The sequence below is a fragment of the Hypomesus nipponensis genome, chromosome 23, assembly GCF_054491055.1.
Source record: "Hypomesus nipponensis isolate SF chromosome 23, ASM5449105v1, whole genome shotgun sequence".
NCBI lineage: Eukaryota > Metazoa > Chordata > Actinopteri > Osmeriformes > Osmeridae > Hypomesus > Hypomesus nipponensis.
Window position 1 is genome coordinate 1,427,454 of NC_140383.1, and position 18,554 is coordinate 1,446,007.

General features: G+C 43.3%; 2 protein-coding genes across 3 annotated transcripts; both read left to right on the top strand.

Moving 5' to 3' along the window:
- The first annotated feature begins 3,963 nt into the window (after nt 1-3,963).
- On the top strand, nt 3,964-9,745 carry gjc4b (gap junction protein gamma 4b). Of its 2 annotated transcripts, none has more exons than XM_084688908.1 (3): nt 3,964-4,195; nt 6,910-8,098; nt 8,271-9,745. In XM_084688908.1, exons 2-3 carry the CDS (start codon nt 6,943-6,945, stop codon nt 8,282-8,284), a joined length of 1,170 nt encoding a protein of 389 aa, XP_084545034.1. In that variant the 5' UTR covers nt 3,964-4,195; nt 6,910-6,942; the 3' UTR covers nt 8,285-9,745. The 2 variants fall into 2 exon arrangements, with proteins under 2 accessions (XP_084545034.1, XP_084545035.1); XM_084688909.1 differs by lacking the exon at nt 3,964-4,195 and adding an exon at nt 5,922-6,038.
- LOC146233530 (lactase/phlorizin hydrolase-like) lies at nt 8,316-17,845 on the top strand. The gene is made up of 16 exons (XM_084688444.1): nt 8,316-8,322; nt 10,111-10,650; nt 11,026-11,096; nt 11,196-11,276; nt 11,394-11,487; nt 11,714-11,795; nt 11,894-13,341; nt 13,528-13,796; nt 13,947-14,237; nt 14,344-14,542; nt 15,061-15,263; nt 15,455-15,561; nt 15,909-16,040; nt 16,196-16,419; nt 16,688-16,924; nt 17,169-17,845. Exons 1-16 carry the CDS (start codon nt 8,316-8,318, stop codon nt 17,432-17,434), a joined length of 4,251 nt encoding a protein of 1,416 aa, XP_084544570.1. The 3' UTR covers nt 17,435-17,845.
- The last annotated feature ends 709 nt before the right edge of the window (nt 17,846-18,554 follow it).

Below are 18,554 nucleotides of genomic sequence, written 5' to 3' on the forward strand. Positions count from 1 at the left end.
ACTCTCCTACATCAAACTACTTCAGTTACATTTACGCACCCCATTTTATTCTCTGCTTTCACAACAGTGTGTTTAACAGTGTGTTTAACTACTCTCACCGACCCAGACAGACAGCAGTTACTGTTCAGGAGGGAAAATACGTGATAATATGCACCTTCTTGCCACAGTATAATTATGTGTTTGTGTTAACTTACATGGCAATAAAAACCTTCTCTTCATTCCGATTCTGATAATCATCTCTTGCCGCTACTTTAACCAACCCCCGACCACCCCACCACAACCTACCATCTGGTCTGGGGGGTGGGGTTGTCTGGTTTCCTTGGCAACACCGAACCCTCTTCCCCCTATCTGGTTGGGGGCTCTTTGTCCCGCGCACACTGTTCCGTTTGCAACCTGAGCACATGGGGGAGGGGGTTGGGTGCGCATGCGTGAAATAAATAGCGGGGTTCGCTTCAAGGACCTGCAACTGTAGCCAACACACACCCCAGTACTGCGGCCTCCACCCCCTACTCTACTGCTCTGCTGCAGCAGAGCAGCCTTACCATCCCCCGTAGACACGCATCCTCTCTGAGCTGCAATGCTGATCGGGGACACCAGTGTCACAGCTTACCACGGAAAGGCTTTGGAGACTGTGATCCTCAGCTGATCTGCTCTTTGTGTGTGAGGTGTGCTTGCCTGACGATGAGTCAAATGAAATAATTTGTAAAAATATTATGAATAATAAATTATCAGTGGGGGAACCACAATATTGCCTCCACATTTGCAGACTTAAATTGAGCTTTTTCTTCTTTATCTAATGTATTGTTGATTCCTAATCAATAAAAAAGGCTAACTAAATTTAAAAGGATCTAATTTCTCATTATAAACCAAACAGTATAACAAAAATTATCTACGTATATTGTATTAAATGTTCCTTATATCTAAAATGTGCTTACAAAGAAGATGCTGTAACGTTGTCCGTGTGAATCTGACTGTTAATAACCGCAACTGAACCACCGCACAATTATGAAAACTCACAGACTTGTCTCCAGATGCAGCTAGCTACAGTAATCATGTGGACATGTGTTTGAGGTTTGGGGGGAGGAACTTTGTTATTAGTCTCCTGGACTAAGTTGTGGTTGAATCGCTGTGTCTCAGTATCATCCACCACAGACTAAACACCAAACTCTCTCACCGAGCACATGGGGCCAGCCACAACTACTGCTCTCAAGAAAATGCAATATTGGTTTTGGGCCTTGGTCTCCACTAAAAGACCAGGGTGTTCTTAGAAACCGTAAGGAGGAAGTACTTGACACCTGTCTGCGAGCAGATGGAGATGCTGCCAGGTGTGAACGGCTCCTCTCAGGTCCTGCTTTACGACCCTTCGGTTTCCTGGCCCTTTTTCTTCGGCCTTTGTGCCTCATAACCGCTGTCGTAGCAACAGTTGAAACTCAAAGGTGCAATAGATTTTTTCAGTGAAAGAAATAAAGGTTTTGTCCCCTTTAAACATGTTGTGTAAGCTAATGAAGCCTTCTAAGAGTTGCTTAGCAACACAGACACATCAGTGCCAGTGGAATGTCAATTATTATTTTTTGAGCGTGCTGCTACTTTACAACCAATTATGTTCCAGTGCTCCTATTCCAGCCAATCGCCTCCTTGACTTATTTTGCGACACCATTGTCAATCAAACTCAAGCTGGAGGAAAGCATGGTTTTTTATTTTAAATTATATTATTACCTAGTGCAGCTTTAAGAAAGCAGTCAATAACGTGAAAAATGTGTAGGGTACAACTATAAAATTGTAACTATGCATATAATTAACTACGTTGGTATAACAAGGGAGCAAGAGCTGGATAAGGTGTCCAAGTCCTTATGTATACTGACTACCTGTTAACAACTGCAACTGAACTGTAATAAAGACTCTGACCAGGAGTGGTTCTCAAATGAGCTGCATTAGATGCAATGTCCTTAACACACATGGGGCCTATTAGACTTCCTGGCATGTTCCTCAGCTTGGGTGTAGAACTGTGAATGAAAGTGTAGCAATCCAGGGAAGGTTTACTGCTGAACTTAATTACTTTAGTGTGTCAGAAACCTACAGATGTAATTTGTTTAAGCTACCTGACTCTCTTCTGGCAACACTTCATAAATTAACCAACTGAGTTGTGTTTTCATGTTGGGAACATGAGGGGTAGGCGGAGTACACTCTGTTCCTGGATTAACAGGTGAACTTTTTTAATGTGTTCAATTTAAATGAGAATATGGAAAAAGGAAGGAGAAAAAGAAAGAGAGTGAGAGAGTTCAGGTTTTCCAGAAAAGGTTGAATCACATGAAACGTTTAACTGCTGAGTAATGCCACTGCGTAATGCTTGAGTCAAACATGTTCTTCTCAATAACCTCCATGCCGTCATGTTTATGGGGAAGTCTGGAGCATATTTCTGCTTTCACACTAACTGCGCCACAGCAGTGATCCCCAAATCTGACAAAAAAGCCCTAAATCAAGCTTAAAGTGGAGGGACGTGATGCCACTTAAAGATCTTGCTCAAGTTATCCGCCGCAAACCAGTTGCTGGGTCACACGTTCCCAGTTGAGGGTGTAACCAGCAGTGACAGAGAGAGGAAGCTGAACACAACGAGGTGGTGATTCACTCTGGATCAAGTCACATGCATGAAGGCAAACTCTTGGCAAAGCACTTTTTTCTGTAAAAAAAACAAAAAAAAACAAAAAAAAAACAAACAAAAAAACAACGCAATCACATTAACCTCATGAATGTTCCTGTTGTTTCACAGACTTCTACTATGTGTTTTGTAAAGAGAGTCACACCTTTCATTGCGTTTATTTGAAGAACCTTGACGCTAGTTGGTGTTCCTTGGACCTTGGAGTGTGTTTAATGAGGACACATTAGTGTCTGGCTGAAAGCATGCGTGTGGCTTACAATGCCCCCACCCCAGAAGGGGGAAGGGTAAGACATTCCTGCCATGACCTTCCTGTTTAGAACCAGTATTAAACAATGAAGAACAATTCTATGAGACGGTCAGGTCCATAGAGCCTTGGCAGAAAATCAAAAGCCCTGCACCAAAGAGGTCCACGGTTAGATGTAGTACTTTTGCAAGCCATTCAAACTGGTGTATGAATCGGTTTGCTTGTCAGTTTGTGAAGCAGTGCACACAGGCGATAACACAATTCCAAGAAACTGCAAGATTAATCATTTAGTCCAGTCGCCAAGAGAATAAATCCAAGTTCAGAACTGAGCTCAACGAAATGTAATCACAGGTACGAGGGCACAATAGTTATCAGGGAACTGCAATCACTAAAGTGGATTTCTCACCTTCCAATGGAAGCTGATCTCATGGCGTAGATGGCAATTGGGACACACTATCACACTAATAGGAGGGCATTGATTCAGCACCAAGACACAATGCTGAGCAGTAAACAATGTGTCTGTGACTCACTAAGAGAGCGTGCCAAGTCATCAGCCTGGCCTGGACAGACCCAATTTTGCCTTGAAGAGGAAACATAAATCAGTCTATAAAGGTCTACGTCCCCAGTCCACCTCAACCACACCATCCACCACAGCCTTGAGTTCACAGTGCCACCATTGTGCTTGTAGTTTCAAAACAAGGGCAAGCGTTATGGGGCTTGTGAAGGAGGCCCACCCATCATTGTAGTGTGGTGGAGGAAAGGTTTCAAGTGACAACTACTTCCGAACACCCACTCCTACAGGAAAACAAGGCTTGTTTCCACAGTAGATACTACAGCCAACCAGCCAACGTGATAGTTCAGGAAAATATAGCCTTCCATTCCTTCCTCCATTTATTTTGTATTTTTTATATATATATAAATAATTGGGAGGACTTCTGTGTCTACTCTTAAAAATAGACAGTCAAAAGCTTTAAATCGCATGTATGGACGATATTCCAAGTATTGCATCAGTAATGTTGAAAATCTCTCACAACGCACCTCCCACTCGCGTTTAGGGTGTGGGGTACGCATGCATAGACGGGGAGGAGAAAAGGGGGAATTGGGACATTCTTTGTCTTCACCCCACCATTTGGAACCCCGACTCGAAGGAGCTGGTCTCGTACTAGCCACTTGAACTGAACGGACTTGTGAAGAGTGACGCTTTGTTGTGTAGTTGAGGGAACGAGGGGAAAGCGCACACAAGTTTTTTGAGCGTTCAGATTTCAAGGGACTGAGGAACAAATCTACATCTCGAGGTAAGCTAAGACAATGGTAATTCAGCCGTACATTAACAAAGCAATGCGATAAGTATTTTTTACTCGGCTAGCGGCAGCATGCATGCTAGATGTTAGTCAGCTTCCAATTGAGATATTGTTGGTCAACATAAAATTATATAAAAGCTTCGAAACAGCTACTTTTGTGAATGTTAGCGAGTAACCTCTAGTCAGTTTAACCTCCGAGACAATACACTGTCTAGATGGAATGTATGTAGATGGTCAGCAAATTGAGCTATTCATATAGCTAGCAAGCTAAGTATTGCGCGCGTCTCGTAGGACATTATCCGGCAGCACAAATGTGGCATCAATTTGGCAACATCTGTATAAAGTCCCTATTACATGTAGGCTATATTGTAAGTTGTGTACTGAAACGGCCAGTGGTGACATGTAAGGCATGTTTAAGTAAGCCAGCTAGGTACAATTTTGAACAACGTCTGTCTGCAAAATGCTTCGTCTGGAACTAGCTCGCTAGCCAGGTGATGGAGACGATGGGACGCACGAGACGCTTGAAGCTCGCGCACACCGGACTCGTGGCAACAGGAAACCTCTCATTTCTGGGATTGTTCGCTTGCACCCATCTTACGACAGCCCAAGGGGGTGCAAGAAAAATCAAACTGGTCATCAAGATAACAGTACCCATGCTTAGTGGCACAGATTATTTACAGCACGGTGTTGTTCCCAATGGCGTCCTCTTGACGGTTTTTGCGTGTTAAGTTACACAATTGCACACATCAGGTTTCTTGTTTCTTTTTTAAATAAGTAGAGTTTCTTTTAGCTCCACGTTTTCTGCTCCTGGTCACGGTAAGCCCTGAGCGTGCCCGGTGACCTGGCTGCGTTCAATGTCAGCCCCGAGTTCCAATTCATGGAAATCCACATCTAAAATGTTGCAGATTTTCAGTTTCATAAACGTTGACATGTTACAGGGTTACCGAACGTTATTTTGAAAGGGTTACATGTCTTGGGAGCATGGAGGAATAAGTTAATTACGGCTTACTGCGGGCTTACTGCTTATGGCTTCCCCAGCAAAGTATTTCACACACACGCCAAAAAGTAAACTCTTAACTGAAGGGTGTCTCGTGGCCATCTTGGAACCATCTGAGAGGATGGACATAGCACTGAGGTGTCACTAGACGTTCAATGTAGGTTTATTTCATGCCTGGAAAGTAAAAGCTACTGGCTAAAAGCCAGTGGTTCACCCTGTGGTAGTTGACTCCATAACATGGACGTTAGATTGAACTATGCTCTCAGAACAACCACTGCCCCGGGGCCTGACCCTAACCCACATTATGAGTGACAGAGCGGGCTATCGATTTTAACTCCACCCCATCACTTTTCATGGATCGTGAAAAGACATCAAAACCCCTGTCAGTAGTACCCATATGGTTGTGTTTGGACATGTTGACAAAACTTCCAACACCCATAAGGGCACTTGGAAAAGTACAGAAGCCCTGTCCTGCCAACAGCCTACCAAAGTGTATTTAAATTTTTTAGGATCATAGCGAAAAAAGTGTGTACAGTCTGAACTGGAAGCCTTTTAGTTGCCTTTATCCTAAAGATTACAAAATAATGTTGGCACTCATGTTGTTTTTAAACACACAAACCAAAAGTTTAATTAATCACTCGTTAAGTGCCATTGGTGTCAGGTGTTCTTCACTTGAACACATGAGTCATCTTCACAAACATGAGTCTTCTTGGACGTCTCTGGAAGCACTAGTGTCTATGTTCTTTCATGTGATTACTTTAACACTCCTGGATTCCAGTAGTTGAGTGAAAACCAGAGGTCTTGGTAGTTAAGTAATGTACTAGGATACGTTTTTTAAAGGTTAGTCCAGCTTCCTGGTGTTTTCTCCTAGCCTTCTGAGGGGTGGCTCTAAAAGCTGGAGCCTTCCACTGTCAAATGACAACAGAATAACTCTAATTTACTCAAATTGTGAACAGGGTATGAATTGGTGTCTTGTGAGATTATAGTGAAGTTGATTAAACTCAAACATTCAGTTGTAAATGTACATTTTGACTTCATGCACAGCAGTAAGACCAGCTTGATTCTGTTTAGGGCAAATTCCGTGAAGCTTAAGATAAGATGTTGAGCTTGTGTAAATGTTAAAGGCAAAGCAGCCGCAACTAATGGAAAGGACTAGATTAACAGCTGTTGAATTACACTCCCCTCACAACGAAACATTCCACAGCAGGATTCAAATGTTGTCAACGGTCTCTGTTTGAGTTTATCTCCAATGTGTGTAAAATCTGCAGACCGCTTGGAGATGATTAGCTAACTGTTGAAACTTTAAAGCTTGTAAATGAACGGCACCTGGTGGCTGTTGGTAGTGGCTGTTGGTAGTGTCTTACTCCTGCTAATTGTCTGTTGCATTGTGCAATTCTTTTTGAGAATCGAGTTTGTTAATTTTAATCCAATTTACACAGCTTTCACCATGAACAGATTTAATATCTTAAAATATATAATAGAAATGTTATCAGGGAATTGATAAGTTTTGTAAATTTGGACTGTTGATCAACAATAATCATATTTCTTACCCTGCCAATGCATCCTACCAGTGAGTTAATCTGGAATGTTTTTTGTAACAACACGACAGATTTAATCTGGAATGTCTTTGGTAGCAAGACAGATTTAACTCACAATTTCTACAGTTAATAATGTTGTTGCTCAGCTGTAATCAGATCCCTCCCCTCCTCAGATCTGAGAGCTCCTCCACGACCACAGACGCACCATGAGTTGGAGCTTCCTGACGCGTCTACTCGATGAGATCTCCAACCACTCCACCTTCGTGGGCAAGATCTGGCTCACGCTGCTGATCGTGTTCCGCATCGTGCTCACAGCTGTCGGGGGGGAGTCCATCTACTACGATGAACAGAGCAAATTTGTCTGCAACACCCAGCAGCCTGGGTGTGAGAACGTTTGCTACGACGCCTTCGCCCCACTCTCGCACATCCGCTTCTGGGTGTTCCAGGTGATCATGATCACCACGCCCACCATCATGTACCTTGGCTTCGCCATGCACAAGATCGCCCGCATGAGCGACGACGAGTACCAGCCGCGTGGCCGGAAGAGGATGCCGATGGTGAGCCGCGGAGCGAACCGCGACTACGAGGAGGCGGAGGACAACGGCGAGGAAGACCCCATGATCTCCGAGGAGATCGAGGTGGAGAAGGAGAAGGAGCCCGCCCCCGAGAAGGCCACTAAGAAGCACGACGGGCGAAGGCGCATCAAGCGCGATGGCCTGATGAAGGTGTACGTTTTCCAGCTCCTGTCGCGTGCCACCTTTGAGGCCGCCTTCCTGTTTGGCCAGTACATCCTGTACGGCCTGGAGGTGTTGCCCTCCTACGTGTGCACGCGCTCTCCCTGCCCTCACACGGTGGACTGCTTCATCTCCCGGCCCACAGAGAAGACCATCTTCCTGCTCATCATGTACGGCGTGAGCGCCCTCTGTCTGCTGTTCACGGTACTGGAGATCATCCACCTGGGCGTCAGTGGCCTGAGGGACTGCTTCTGTGGGCCGCGCTCTCGACCGCCCACCCCCCGACACCCCGCTCTCTCTAGCCAGAGGCCCTCCCTGTGCCGCAAGGCGCCGTCAGCGCCCCCTGGCTACAGCACGGCGCTGAAGAAAGACCTGCCGGGGAAGCTGGGGTTCCGAGACAACTTGGCCGACTCGGGTCGCGAGTCGTTCGGAGACGAGTCTTCGTCGTCGCGGGACCTGGAGAGGCTTCGGAAGCACCTGAAGCTGGCCCAGCAGCACCTGGACCTGGCCTACCAGAACGACGAGAGCAGCCCGTCACGCAGCAGCAGCCCAGAGTCCAACGGCACGGCCGTGGAGCAGAACCGTCTGAACTTTGCCCAGGAGAAGCAGAGCAGCACCTGCGAGAAAGGTGAATGTTGCTTCTAGTGTTCATGAGAACTGACGATAATAGTTAGGATTTTTCCCTTTTTATTTTACTGTGAGATAACCAAGATGTAAACACTTTTTGACTTATCAGTCAGGTCATGACAATTTGTCTTCAAAAAATGTGTCACTGATGGACATCTTCTTTGCGTCCTCAGGTCTCCGAGCCTAAGTCTAATCATTCCCTCTAAGACGTTCACACCATGGATGGTACACAGACAGGAGTGTCTCACGGTGGTGGACAGGATCAGCGTTGAGCCCGGACCCAGACCAGGGGCCGGCTTCACCGCAGGATCCCCTCACCGCCCCCTCCTGGCTTTACTTGATCACGTGTTTCTCAAGATCATAAAGTGCCCATAAACTGTTACCTGAATGAGACCTCGTGCCTGTTTTTCCCTCAGGGCCGCTGGGTTGAGTTAGTTTTATATTTGTTTTGTCTAGGAATTAGGAATGTTAGGTAATTCTTTTATATAAATATGTTTTTACTCCCCTGGTCAACGTTATGTGGGATAGACTACATCTCTAGTTTTCCCTGCCATCAGAGTTTACATTTGAGCTCATCCAATAATGGCAAGTTCAGCACAAAAATGCAAGATGTACTTTGAGGAGTACAAAATATTTTAGTTTTGTGGAAGATTTGACGTTAGTGAGTCAGTGCTCATAGCTGTGCACTGGGAGGCCAAGGCCTCTAGAGGCAGCTACAGGAGGGCCTGAGGTACTTGGGGTGTTTGAACTTAAAATAATAAATAGCTGTCTTCTTGATGAGTTGGACAAAGGGCTATCATTTTGTAAATAGATGTATACATTTTTTATTTTTAGCTTCGTCTTTAGGACCCCCCCCCCCCCCCCAAGTCTGTTCCGTCTGAACTGGAATCCTCTTTGTAAGGTGCCTTTATCCAAAGGATTACAACATAAACCTGGGTAATGCTTGAATACATGTCAATTGTGAGCTTGTCTTTATACTGTTGAACGTTTTGATACTGCTTTGATATTTTCCTTTTGTTTGGTTGAACTGGCTGGCTGATCTTGGCATTCCTGTTGGAGATGCAGGGAGCCTTTTGTGAAGTACGAGTGCAACGGCCACTTTTGTGATGCCTGTGTTTACTAGACTGAGGACAGTCCATTTATATTGACATTTTATACAATTTAACCAGTGGTATACTCAATCTTGACGCCACGATATACAATTAAGCTTAGTTCTGACGCTTCGTGTGGTCACTGGTTATAAGTATCAACATGTAACCCTTTTGTGATGTGCTCAGAAATCATCTCAAGGTGCCAAATATTATGACATCCTAAATGTGTTTTTAGGCTTGTGTTGGTTTTCTATGCAATTCTAAATGGGATAGATCCACATTGTTGTGCTGCATATCAGTTGGTAACGTAACAGTCATTGATGATCCCAAGCTGTAGCCTCAATGAAGGTTATGAACGGTCACTTGTTTGAGTTTATAGAATGGCGGGTGGTGTCAAGATGCCTTGAAAATGCACTAAATGATAGCGTTAGTGTATTACATCATGTTAGTGCCATTGAGTAAACTGTCATCTCATGTCATTTTTGAAACTTTCATACTTTTTTTTTATACTTTTGTATTAGTATTTGTGTTTCCTAAATAAATCAAATTTGAACCAACATTTGTCCTTTTTCGTTTGCGGACCGATCATTTCTCAACAATGAGTTTTAACTATTGGATTTAGCTTTGTTCTAACATAAGCCAAAAGATGTGTAAACTGTAAATCTGAATATGTACTTGATAACTCGGATAAAGGAATCCTTATCAATGTCTCAAGTCCAGTCTCCTTATCAGCCATTCAACCTTATTTGAATGGACCTTCACTGTCAGGTTTATGTAATGAGGAAGAGTTGAAGTGAGAGTACAGTCCTCATGTGAGAGCTTCCTAGCATATACCTAGCTGCCATTACGCCGGCTAGGATGATGTCCCTGTTACAGGTTCTCACTTTTCACCTTTTTGTTTGTGGTTGCTTGTGTCAAAAAGATGACAAGGACTTCATGCTACTGGCAGGACCCCTCACCTCCCAGATAGAGAAGGACGACAACCTGAATGTCTTTGACTGCAGTCGTCCTCTCCCAGCGGACACCAGAGACTACTTCCACCTCCTCCGGAGCAGGGGGGCGACTCACTTTAAAGTGCCCCTGTCCTGGACTCACCTCCTGCCCTCAGGTCTCCCCAGTCAGCCTGATGACGCTGTGGTGAGCTGCTACCGGACCCTGCTGGAACAGCTGGTGGACTCAGGCCTCCAGCCCCTGGTGGTTTTACATCGCTCTGCTGTGCCAGAAGCCCTCTGGCCCAGCTATGGGGGCTGGGAGAACCAGGGACTACCACAGGTCTTTGAGCAGTATGCTGAGTTTGTCTTCATGACGTTTGGTGAACTGGCTCGCTCGTGGATAACCCTGAGTCACCTGGAGGAGCTGAAGGGGGAAGCGCAGGGCTCAGATCCTCAAACTCCGTTAAAGAACGCCCTCCAGGCCCATGCCAGCATCTATAATCTTTATCATCGTCTGTACCCTGGTAACGGTAAGATTTGATTAAAAAGAACCAAAAAAAACTACAGTTTTTATTCACCGGTCAAGACCTGGCGTTTGAGACTTGTGTTGCATATCTACAATGTCTTTATCAGTTGTATCGCACAGCCTTAGCCTTCAACCTCAATAACATATGCATATTGCTAGGCTTATCTGAAGAGATTGTCTATAATTAAGTGCTGACATTACCATGACATTGTAATGTTTAGGATCTGGGGCAAAGGGAGAGAGATCATTGTAGATTACACAGATTTAATATTCACATGACAGCATAACTACATGGCACATATGCTTAGGATCTTTCATGGATATGTTAAGCTCTTGTCTCTTCAGGTATGTACGTGTTATGCATTTGCTTTCCTCACAGGGGGACGTGTATCAATTGTACTGAGCGCAAGCAATCTACCAATTTTTTCTGAACATAAATCCACGCTCAGGGTACGGACAAAGCCAAGATACACCTGAAAATATAGATTTTGAGTTTTAATGATTTTGATAAGCAATTTCTCATGTACTGTATATGTATTTCCTATTTAGAAGTCCCTGGATTTCCTGTCTGTTCAGATAGAATATGACTGCATGAAATCAAACCTGGCAGAGGAGCTGAAAAGGCTACAGGTAGGCTAAGCATCAATCTCTCGCTAATCTGCTATCATCCACCCCCCTTTCTGACAGACATACGCAGATATTGCCACTGAAAATTATTTTCCTTGATCTCACATTGTTATTTTTTAGTGGACCAGTGGGAACATAGGCATTCTGATTTATAAGATGAATGTCAAGGGCTGTTCCTTGGACCAATTATATTCTCTGGGAAATATTCTACAAGGTAAATCCAAAACAATATATTGGTGACCGTGAGTGGCAAATTGCTTCTAGTAACTTCATAAATCTAAAGTATTTAAAAATATTTAATTATATCATCCATTGTAATAATGAATAATATATGTGTATTGTTTATAATATTAAAGAAACATATATTGATCTTTATTATTATTATTATTAATTAATTTAAAAAAATAATACCATGCATATGTGTTGTGATTACATCACAGTTTTGAGTAACCAGGACCTGCCTATTTTGGGATGTAACATGGTGGACTTATTTAGTGAGCTGGTCAAGATGGACTCCACTAGGTAACACCTAGAACCGTGTGAATGTTTGACTTGGTTGACAAAAGTAGTCAGACAATCTCGTATATGTATTCTTAAACACATCATTCTTTTGCAACCAGTTTTTCAGATGAAGTCTCAGGTTACCAGAGCGTGTGGCAGAAGTTTAGAAACCAGGATCAAACAGAGCGGGACAGCTTCCTGAATGAGTCGTTCCCTTCAGGCTTCAAGGGGGCTCAAAAGTTTCCAATCACTTTACAACAGCCCTCTTTACCACCATCGGTAGTACCATCCACGTCCAAGACTGTTTGGGAGAAGTTTTCTGGTCAGTCTAATTTTGAGAGGAAACTGTATCATTATGGTAGCTTCCCAGAGGGGTTCTGCTGGGGAGTGGCGTCCTCAGCCTATCAGATCGAAGGAGGCTGGAACGCAGATGGAAAGGGTCGTAGTGTTTGGGACAAATTCACTCAGAATTCCAGTAACATTCCGGGGAATGCTACTGGTGATGTGGCTTGTGACAGCTACAACCGTTTAGACGAGGACCTGCAAATGCTCAGGGCTCTGGAGGTCAAGTCCTACAGATTCTCTCTGTCCTGGTCCAGAATCTTTCCCAACGGTCTCCGCACTTCCCTCAACCAGAAAGGAGTTGACTACTATAATAAGCTCATTGACGGTCTCCTTGCTTCTAACATCACCCCCATGGTAACACTCTACCACTGGGACCTTCCTCAAGTCCTGCAAACCTTTTACGGCTGGGAAGATATCCAGATGATCAACATCTTCAATGACTACTGTGACTTCTGCTTCTCCACCTTTGGGGACAGAGTGAAGTTTTGGATGACCTTCAACCAGCCCTATACTATTGCATGGTCAGGATATGGTCTTGGGCTGATCCCTCCAAATGAAGTGAATCCTGGGTATGGTCCATATAAAGTTGCTCATAACCTTCTGAAGGCACATGCCACGGTCTATCACACCTACAATGACAAGTACCGTCAGTCCCAAGGAGGCTTGGTATCCATTGCCCTCAATGCTGACTGGGCTGAACCCAAAGACATCGACGTTCCTCGGGAGATAGCTGCTGCTGATCGAGCCCTTCAGTTCCAGCTGGGATGGTTTGCACATCCTATCTTCAGGAATGGAGACTATCCCGATGCAATGAAGTGGCAGGTGGGGAATAAGAGTGAGCTCCAGGGTCTGACAGATTCAAGGCTTCCAACTTTCACTGAAGAAGAAAAGGCCTTCATCAAGGGAACTGCTGATGTCTTCTGCATAAACGCTTACACAACAAAAATAGTTCGTCATGTGACCGCCAGGCTCTCTCCTGAATCTTACGACTTTGACCAGGACTTGGCAGAGGAGGAGGACAGTGACGCCCCCACAACTGCTATCAGTAAACAGAGGGCAGTAGCATGGGGCTTACGAAGGCTCCTCAACTGGATCAAGGAAGAGTATGGAGATCCGGAAATTTACATCACAGAGAATGGAGTTGCTACCGATGCAGCAACCACTGTGGATGACATTGTCAGAATATTCTACTACAAAACATATATTGATGAGGCTCTGAAAGGTAAACTTTTAAATACTTTACAATTTATCAATACAAAAAGCTTGACAGTGTTATCAGTGTCACCTTTAGTGCTTTTTACAAGGTTGCTGTCTGTTTTCTACCGGATAAGGCTGCTGCAACTGTTAAGCATTTTCCTATTCTCTTTGTCTTTTATAAACAAAGTTGCATGCTCTTATGTCTCCACAGCTCATAACCTAGACGGTGTGAAGGTGAGAGGATACACTGCAGCATCTCTGATGGATTCCTTTGAGTGGCTCAATGGCTACACCGTAGGCTTTGGGCTGTACCATGTAGACTTCACCCAACTAAGCCGTCCCAGGACCCCTAAACGCTCAGCGCTCTACTACAGTCAGGTGATCAGGGACAACGGCTTTCCCCTCACCGAGGATGAGAAGCCGCTGTATGGACACTTCAGAAAGGACTTCATCTGGAGCACAGCCACAGCCTCCTATCAGGTAACTAGTTAATTAGATCACTACAGGATATCAAGTATGATGCGGTAATTAGTAACGTCATGAACAACACACAGTCATTGTATTGTTTAATCCAAGCATCTGCATCTAAAGTGTTGCCAAAAGATCCATAGCAGTGTTTTGTCTTTCCAGATTGAGGGGGGATGGAGAGCAGACGGAAAGGGCCTCAGTATTTGGGACAAGTTTGCCCACACCCCTCTCAGAGTTTTTAACGATGACACAGGAGACATCGCATGTGATAGCTACAACAAGATAGAAGAGGATGTGGCCATTTTGAAGAAACTAAAGGTGACCCACTACCGGTTCTCCATTTCCTGGCCTAGAGTCATGCCTCAAGGCACCATTGCACACATCAACGAGGCCGGCTTGAACTACTATGACAGATTAGTAGACGCTCTTCTGGCCGCCAACATCCAACCCCATGTGAGTCTGACAAAGCCTTTGCTGAATTTTTATCAACTATGCACACCTGACTGACTCGGCATCCAATCCTTCCTCCTTTTTTGTCCTGATCTGATTCTGTGTTCAGGTTACTCTCTATCACTGGGACCTTCCACAAGCACTACAAGACATTGGCGGGTGGGAGAATGACACCATTGTGAATAGGTTTACTGAATATGCTGACTTCATCTTTGACCGCCTAGGCCACAAAGTGAAGTTCTGGATCACCATCAACGAACCCTACAATGTAGCCAATGTTGGCCATGGCTATGGTGCTGCTGCCCCAGGTAACAGACAAGACTATGGAAGCAAATCAATGGCTTCAGAAATTCAAATAGAACAAAATTCAGGCTGCTCAAATTCAAATGGAGAAATTCAGATCCCGATACTTTCAGCCAAATTTTGTTTTGCTAAAAAACTTTGAGCAGAATGTCTTTTGTGTCCCTCCAATGTATTTAGCGCCCCAAATGTTTTGCAACAAAAACTTGGGGGGCTAAATATTTCTTGCCCCCCCAAAAAATAATTATACTTTGGCTACAATGCCGTAATATTTGACGAGGAAAAAATTGGACCCGAAAAATTTCTGATGGCAAAATTTGGGATGCTGCAATGTTACATCCCATTTTCCAGCAAATCATTTTCCTGCAAATATTTTTGGGGCAAATATATTTTTGCCAAAAAGTTTTGGGATCTTTGCTTTTTTTATCTTGCTCTGGTGTTGTCAGAATTATAATTGATGTCATAGATTACATATTCAAGAGAGACACAGTTCAGTTCTCTGACTCATAGCTCCACCTATGGGCAGGCATCAGCTTCAGACCGGGCACGCTGCCCTACATTGTGGGCCACAACCTGATCAAGGCTCATGCTGAGGCGTGGCACCTCTATAACTCCACCTACCGAGCAAAGCAGGGAGGCATCATCTCCATCACTATCAACTCTGATTGGTCAGAGCCTCGGAATCCCAACAAGCAGGAGGATGTGGATGCAGCACGGCGGGTTGTACAGGTACTGTGTCATGTAGAGATGTGAGAGGTAGCTACACACTTCCAATAACTTGTACTAAGATAACAACGTGTCAAAAAGGGGAGTATAATGGTCGTTTTCTGACTGATTATGTAGCCTTGTGTTTTCTGTTATCTAGTTGATTTATGTGTTTACAACATCTGACCCTTTCCAATAACGTGCTGTTGCTGCAGTTCTACATAGGCTGGTTTGCCCACCCTATATTCAATGGAGACTATAGTGAAACAATGAAGACCATCATTCGAGAGAGAAGCCTTGCTGCTGGCTTGAAAAAGTCTCGGTATGCAAATGATCATTTTAGCGCCATCATACCTACTGTAAATGTCCTCAGACCAAAATTCGTCCAAAATGAGCGGTGTCAGCTAAAATGGTCTAATATACAAAATATTCACATATTGATCTTGTTAAAGATTAGTGCCTATAATGTAAATGGAGTATCTTATACACATTTATTTTTGTTATTTATGCATTACTAATATTTCTACCAAAAATGTTTTGTTTTGTCTGTGCCTTGTCATCTTTTCTACTACTCAGAAATCAGTCATCCCTTGTGCTCCTTATATTAACAACGGTGAAATTAAGAAGTTTATTTTAATGGTAGATAACTGTATCTTGGTCTTTCCACAGACTTCCTGAGTTTACCCCTGAGCAGATCAAGAGGATAAAGGGCACCCATGATTACTTTGGGTTCAACCACTACACCACTGTCCTGGCCTTTCCTGTGGCCTATGGGAATCTGCAGCACTATGATGCTGATAGGTGAGACTGAAAGCCTATGACCTTGTGCTTTTGACAACACACCCTAACTGATACTGGCATGTATAAAGTCAATTTTATGAAAACAATGTGTTGCATGATACTGTTTGTTTTACTACACCGTGTGTCAAATCATCTTTTACCCTCACGTGTATCAGGGGTGCAGGGACAATCGCAGACCGTAGCTGGCTTGATTCAGGTTCCTCCTGGCTAAAGGTCTCTCCTTTCGGATTCAGAAGAATTCTTAACTTTATTAAAGAAGAATATGGAAACCCTCCCATCATTATCACAGAAAACGGAATTTCGGAACGAGGTCCTGTGAACCTCAACGACATTCACAGATCCCACTACCATGACAGCTACATCAATCAACTCCTCAAGGGTATCAAACAATCATATCCCCTTAGACAGGGGCAATAGCTCATATATAGGTGGACTCATATATAGGTGGAGCAATGTAAACTTATCTGACTTTATTCCGTTTGTACAGCCTTTGTACTTCAATGCATTCATACAAGTAACGTGAAAGAGAAATTATGTTAAAAAAAAAGGATAACATAGAGGATAACAATATGAGAAATGCCAATTTTAAAAAGTATTACATGGTCAAAGTGGCAGAGTTTCTAATGCAAATGAATCCTTTATTTTAGCATATCTGCTGGATAAAGTGGACATTCGAGGATACACCGCCTGGTCTTTAATGGACAATCTGGAGTGGGCCACTGGGTTTAGCGAGAGATTCGGACTGTTCTATGTGAATCGCTCTGACCCCAGTCTTCCCCGCGTAGCCAAAGGTTCTGTAGCTCGCTATGCTGCCATCATCACCTGCAACGGCTTTCCTGATCCAGCCCTGGGACCCCACGAGTGCCTGAACCCAAACCCCGAAGGTAGAGTCCCTGTTGGGACTGTCTTTCACACTAGCAACAAGCATTTGATATATTGCTGGTATTAAACCCATAAATGTTTTCTGTTTTTGTTGTAAGATGTAATAGTACACATAGTTGACAGAAAGTAAATTGGTAATTGCTCACTGCACAGTTTGTCATACCAAGACTATGCGTTATAAAAAACATTAAATGTCCCTGGCTGGTCAATGAATATCCTTTTTACTTCATTTTATTCTTGCCACAGGTACGATTGTACCTCCAACGCCCCCTACCGTTGTGAATGCAGTGAGTTTCCTGGGTATGGACCTGTCGTCTGAAGATGCAGAAGTTGGTCTCTATGTCATCTTCTCTGTTCTCCTAGCTGCTGCTCTGGCCGTCTTCACCATGGCCTACTGCTTCTTCAAGACAAAACAGAGCAACAAACGATCCCATGTTGAAACTATAGAGGTTGATAAAGGGATAGTCTATGAGAACAGTCAGCAAATGAGTCACCTGAACAAGTCAGCATGACAGTAAACCCAGCTCATAGTTGTATTTGCATGTGGTTGGACTTACTTCATATCAATAGCAATGCATATTTAATAGTGGTGTGGTAATATATGTATTATTCTATAATACTTTCACATCAAGCTGGCTTGTAGGTTCCTTGCTTCATACTTAAGTAGATACATGTGGGACTGTGTGGGACTTGCTAAAACATAAAAAAGTGTTGCAGTTTTCTTTGGTTCCAGGGATATCATAGTGGTGTGTAAAATAAGATTAGCATTTTTGCCTTCTTACAAAGAAACATTTGGCTAAAACACGCATGTGTCGCCTTCTATACTTCTATAAAAAAAATTGTACACAAGAATCACAGTAATACAGTTTTAATGTTATTCAATTCAGTGAATATGTTTGTATGATTTAAAGTCACACCAGAAGCAGAATTGATGTGATGAAAATGATATTTTTTTTCTTTTTGTAAATGTATTATTGTTCTTGTATGTGCTTACAAAAGGTCTTAATAAATCACCAGTAAATATGCATCTGTCTTGCTTTGTCAATTAACAATGAAAAAAGCCAATGAACTCATACTCCCAACTAATACAACAGGACCTCACATGTCAAAATAGGTTCCTGATCTTACAGGCAGATTTGTATTTGTTTATTTAGTATGTACAAATTAATGCTGATTAATCTCATGAAGCTTATTTGAAAAATAATAAATACAATATGTGGTTATCACATTAATTGTATTTCTTCGATCTCTTGTATAATAAGATTAGTTAAGACCTTGGTTTCAGGGTCAGCGGTACAATTACCAGTACTATTACTACAAGATACACATCAACAGTGAACTGTCTTGAGAGAAAAACAAGGTCTCTCCTGCAAGTTAATCAGTACCTGGCATACACTCTTCAACTGAAGAGAAGCTACGTTTGTAAGTTTGTGTGCTTTGTGTTAATGACAAGCCACGCATGGTAGACACATGCTGTACATCCAGTTCTCTTCATCTTGGGTCAAGGGATGTAAAACTACAAGACCCATTTATTATTAGCTTTTATATACTATTTAGCTTTTAAATTAGTTGACATTCAGATCAGAAATGTATTATTCGGTTTGCTTATGTCACCTTCCTGCCTTTAAACTT

Coding starts and splice junctions, on each gene's coding strand:
- gjc4b (XM_084688908.1), top strand. CDS start 6,943: ATGAGTTGGAGCTTCCTGACGCGTCTACTCGATGAGATCTCCAACCAC.
- LOC146233530 (XM_084688444.1), top strand. Junction 11,097..11,195: donor AACATAAATCCACGCTCAGG/GTACGGACAAAG, acceptor TTTCCTATTTAG/AAGTCCCTGGATTTCCTGTC. Junction 11,277..11,393: donor AGGAGCTGAAAAGGCTACAG/GTAGGCTAAGCA, acceptor GTTATTTTTTAG/TGGACCAGTGGGAACATAGG.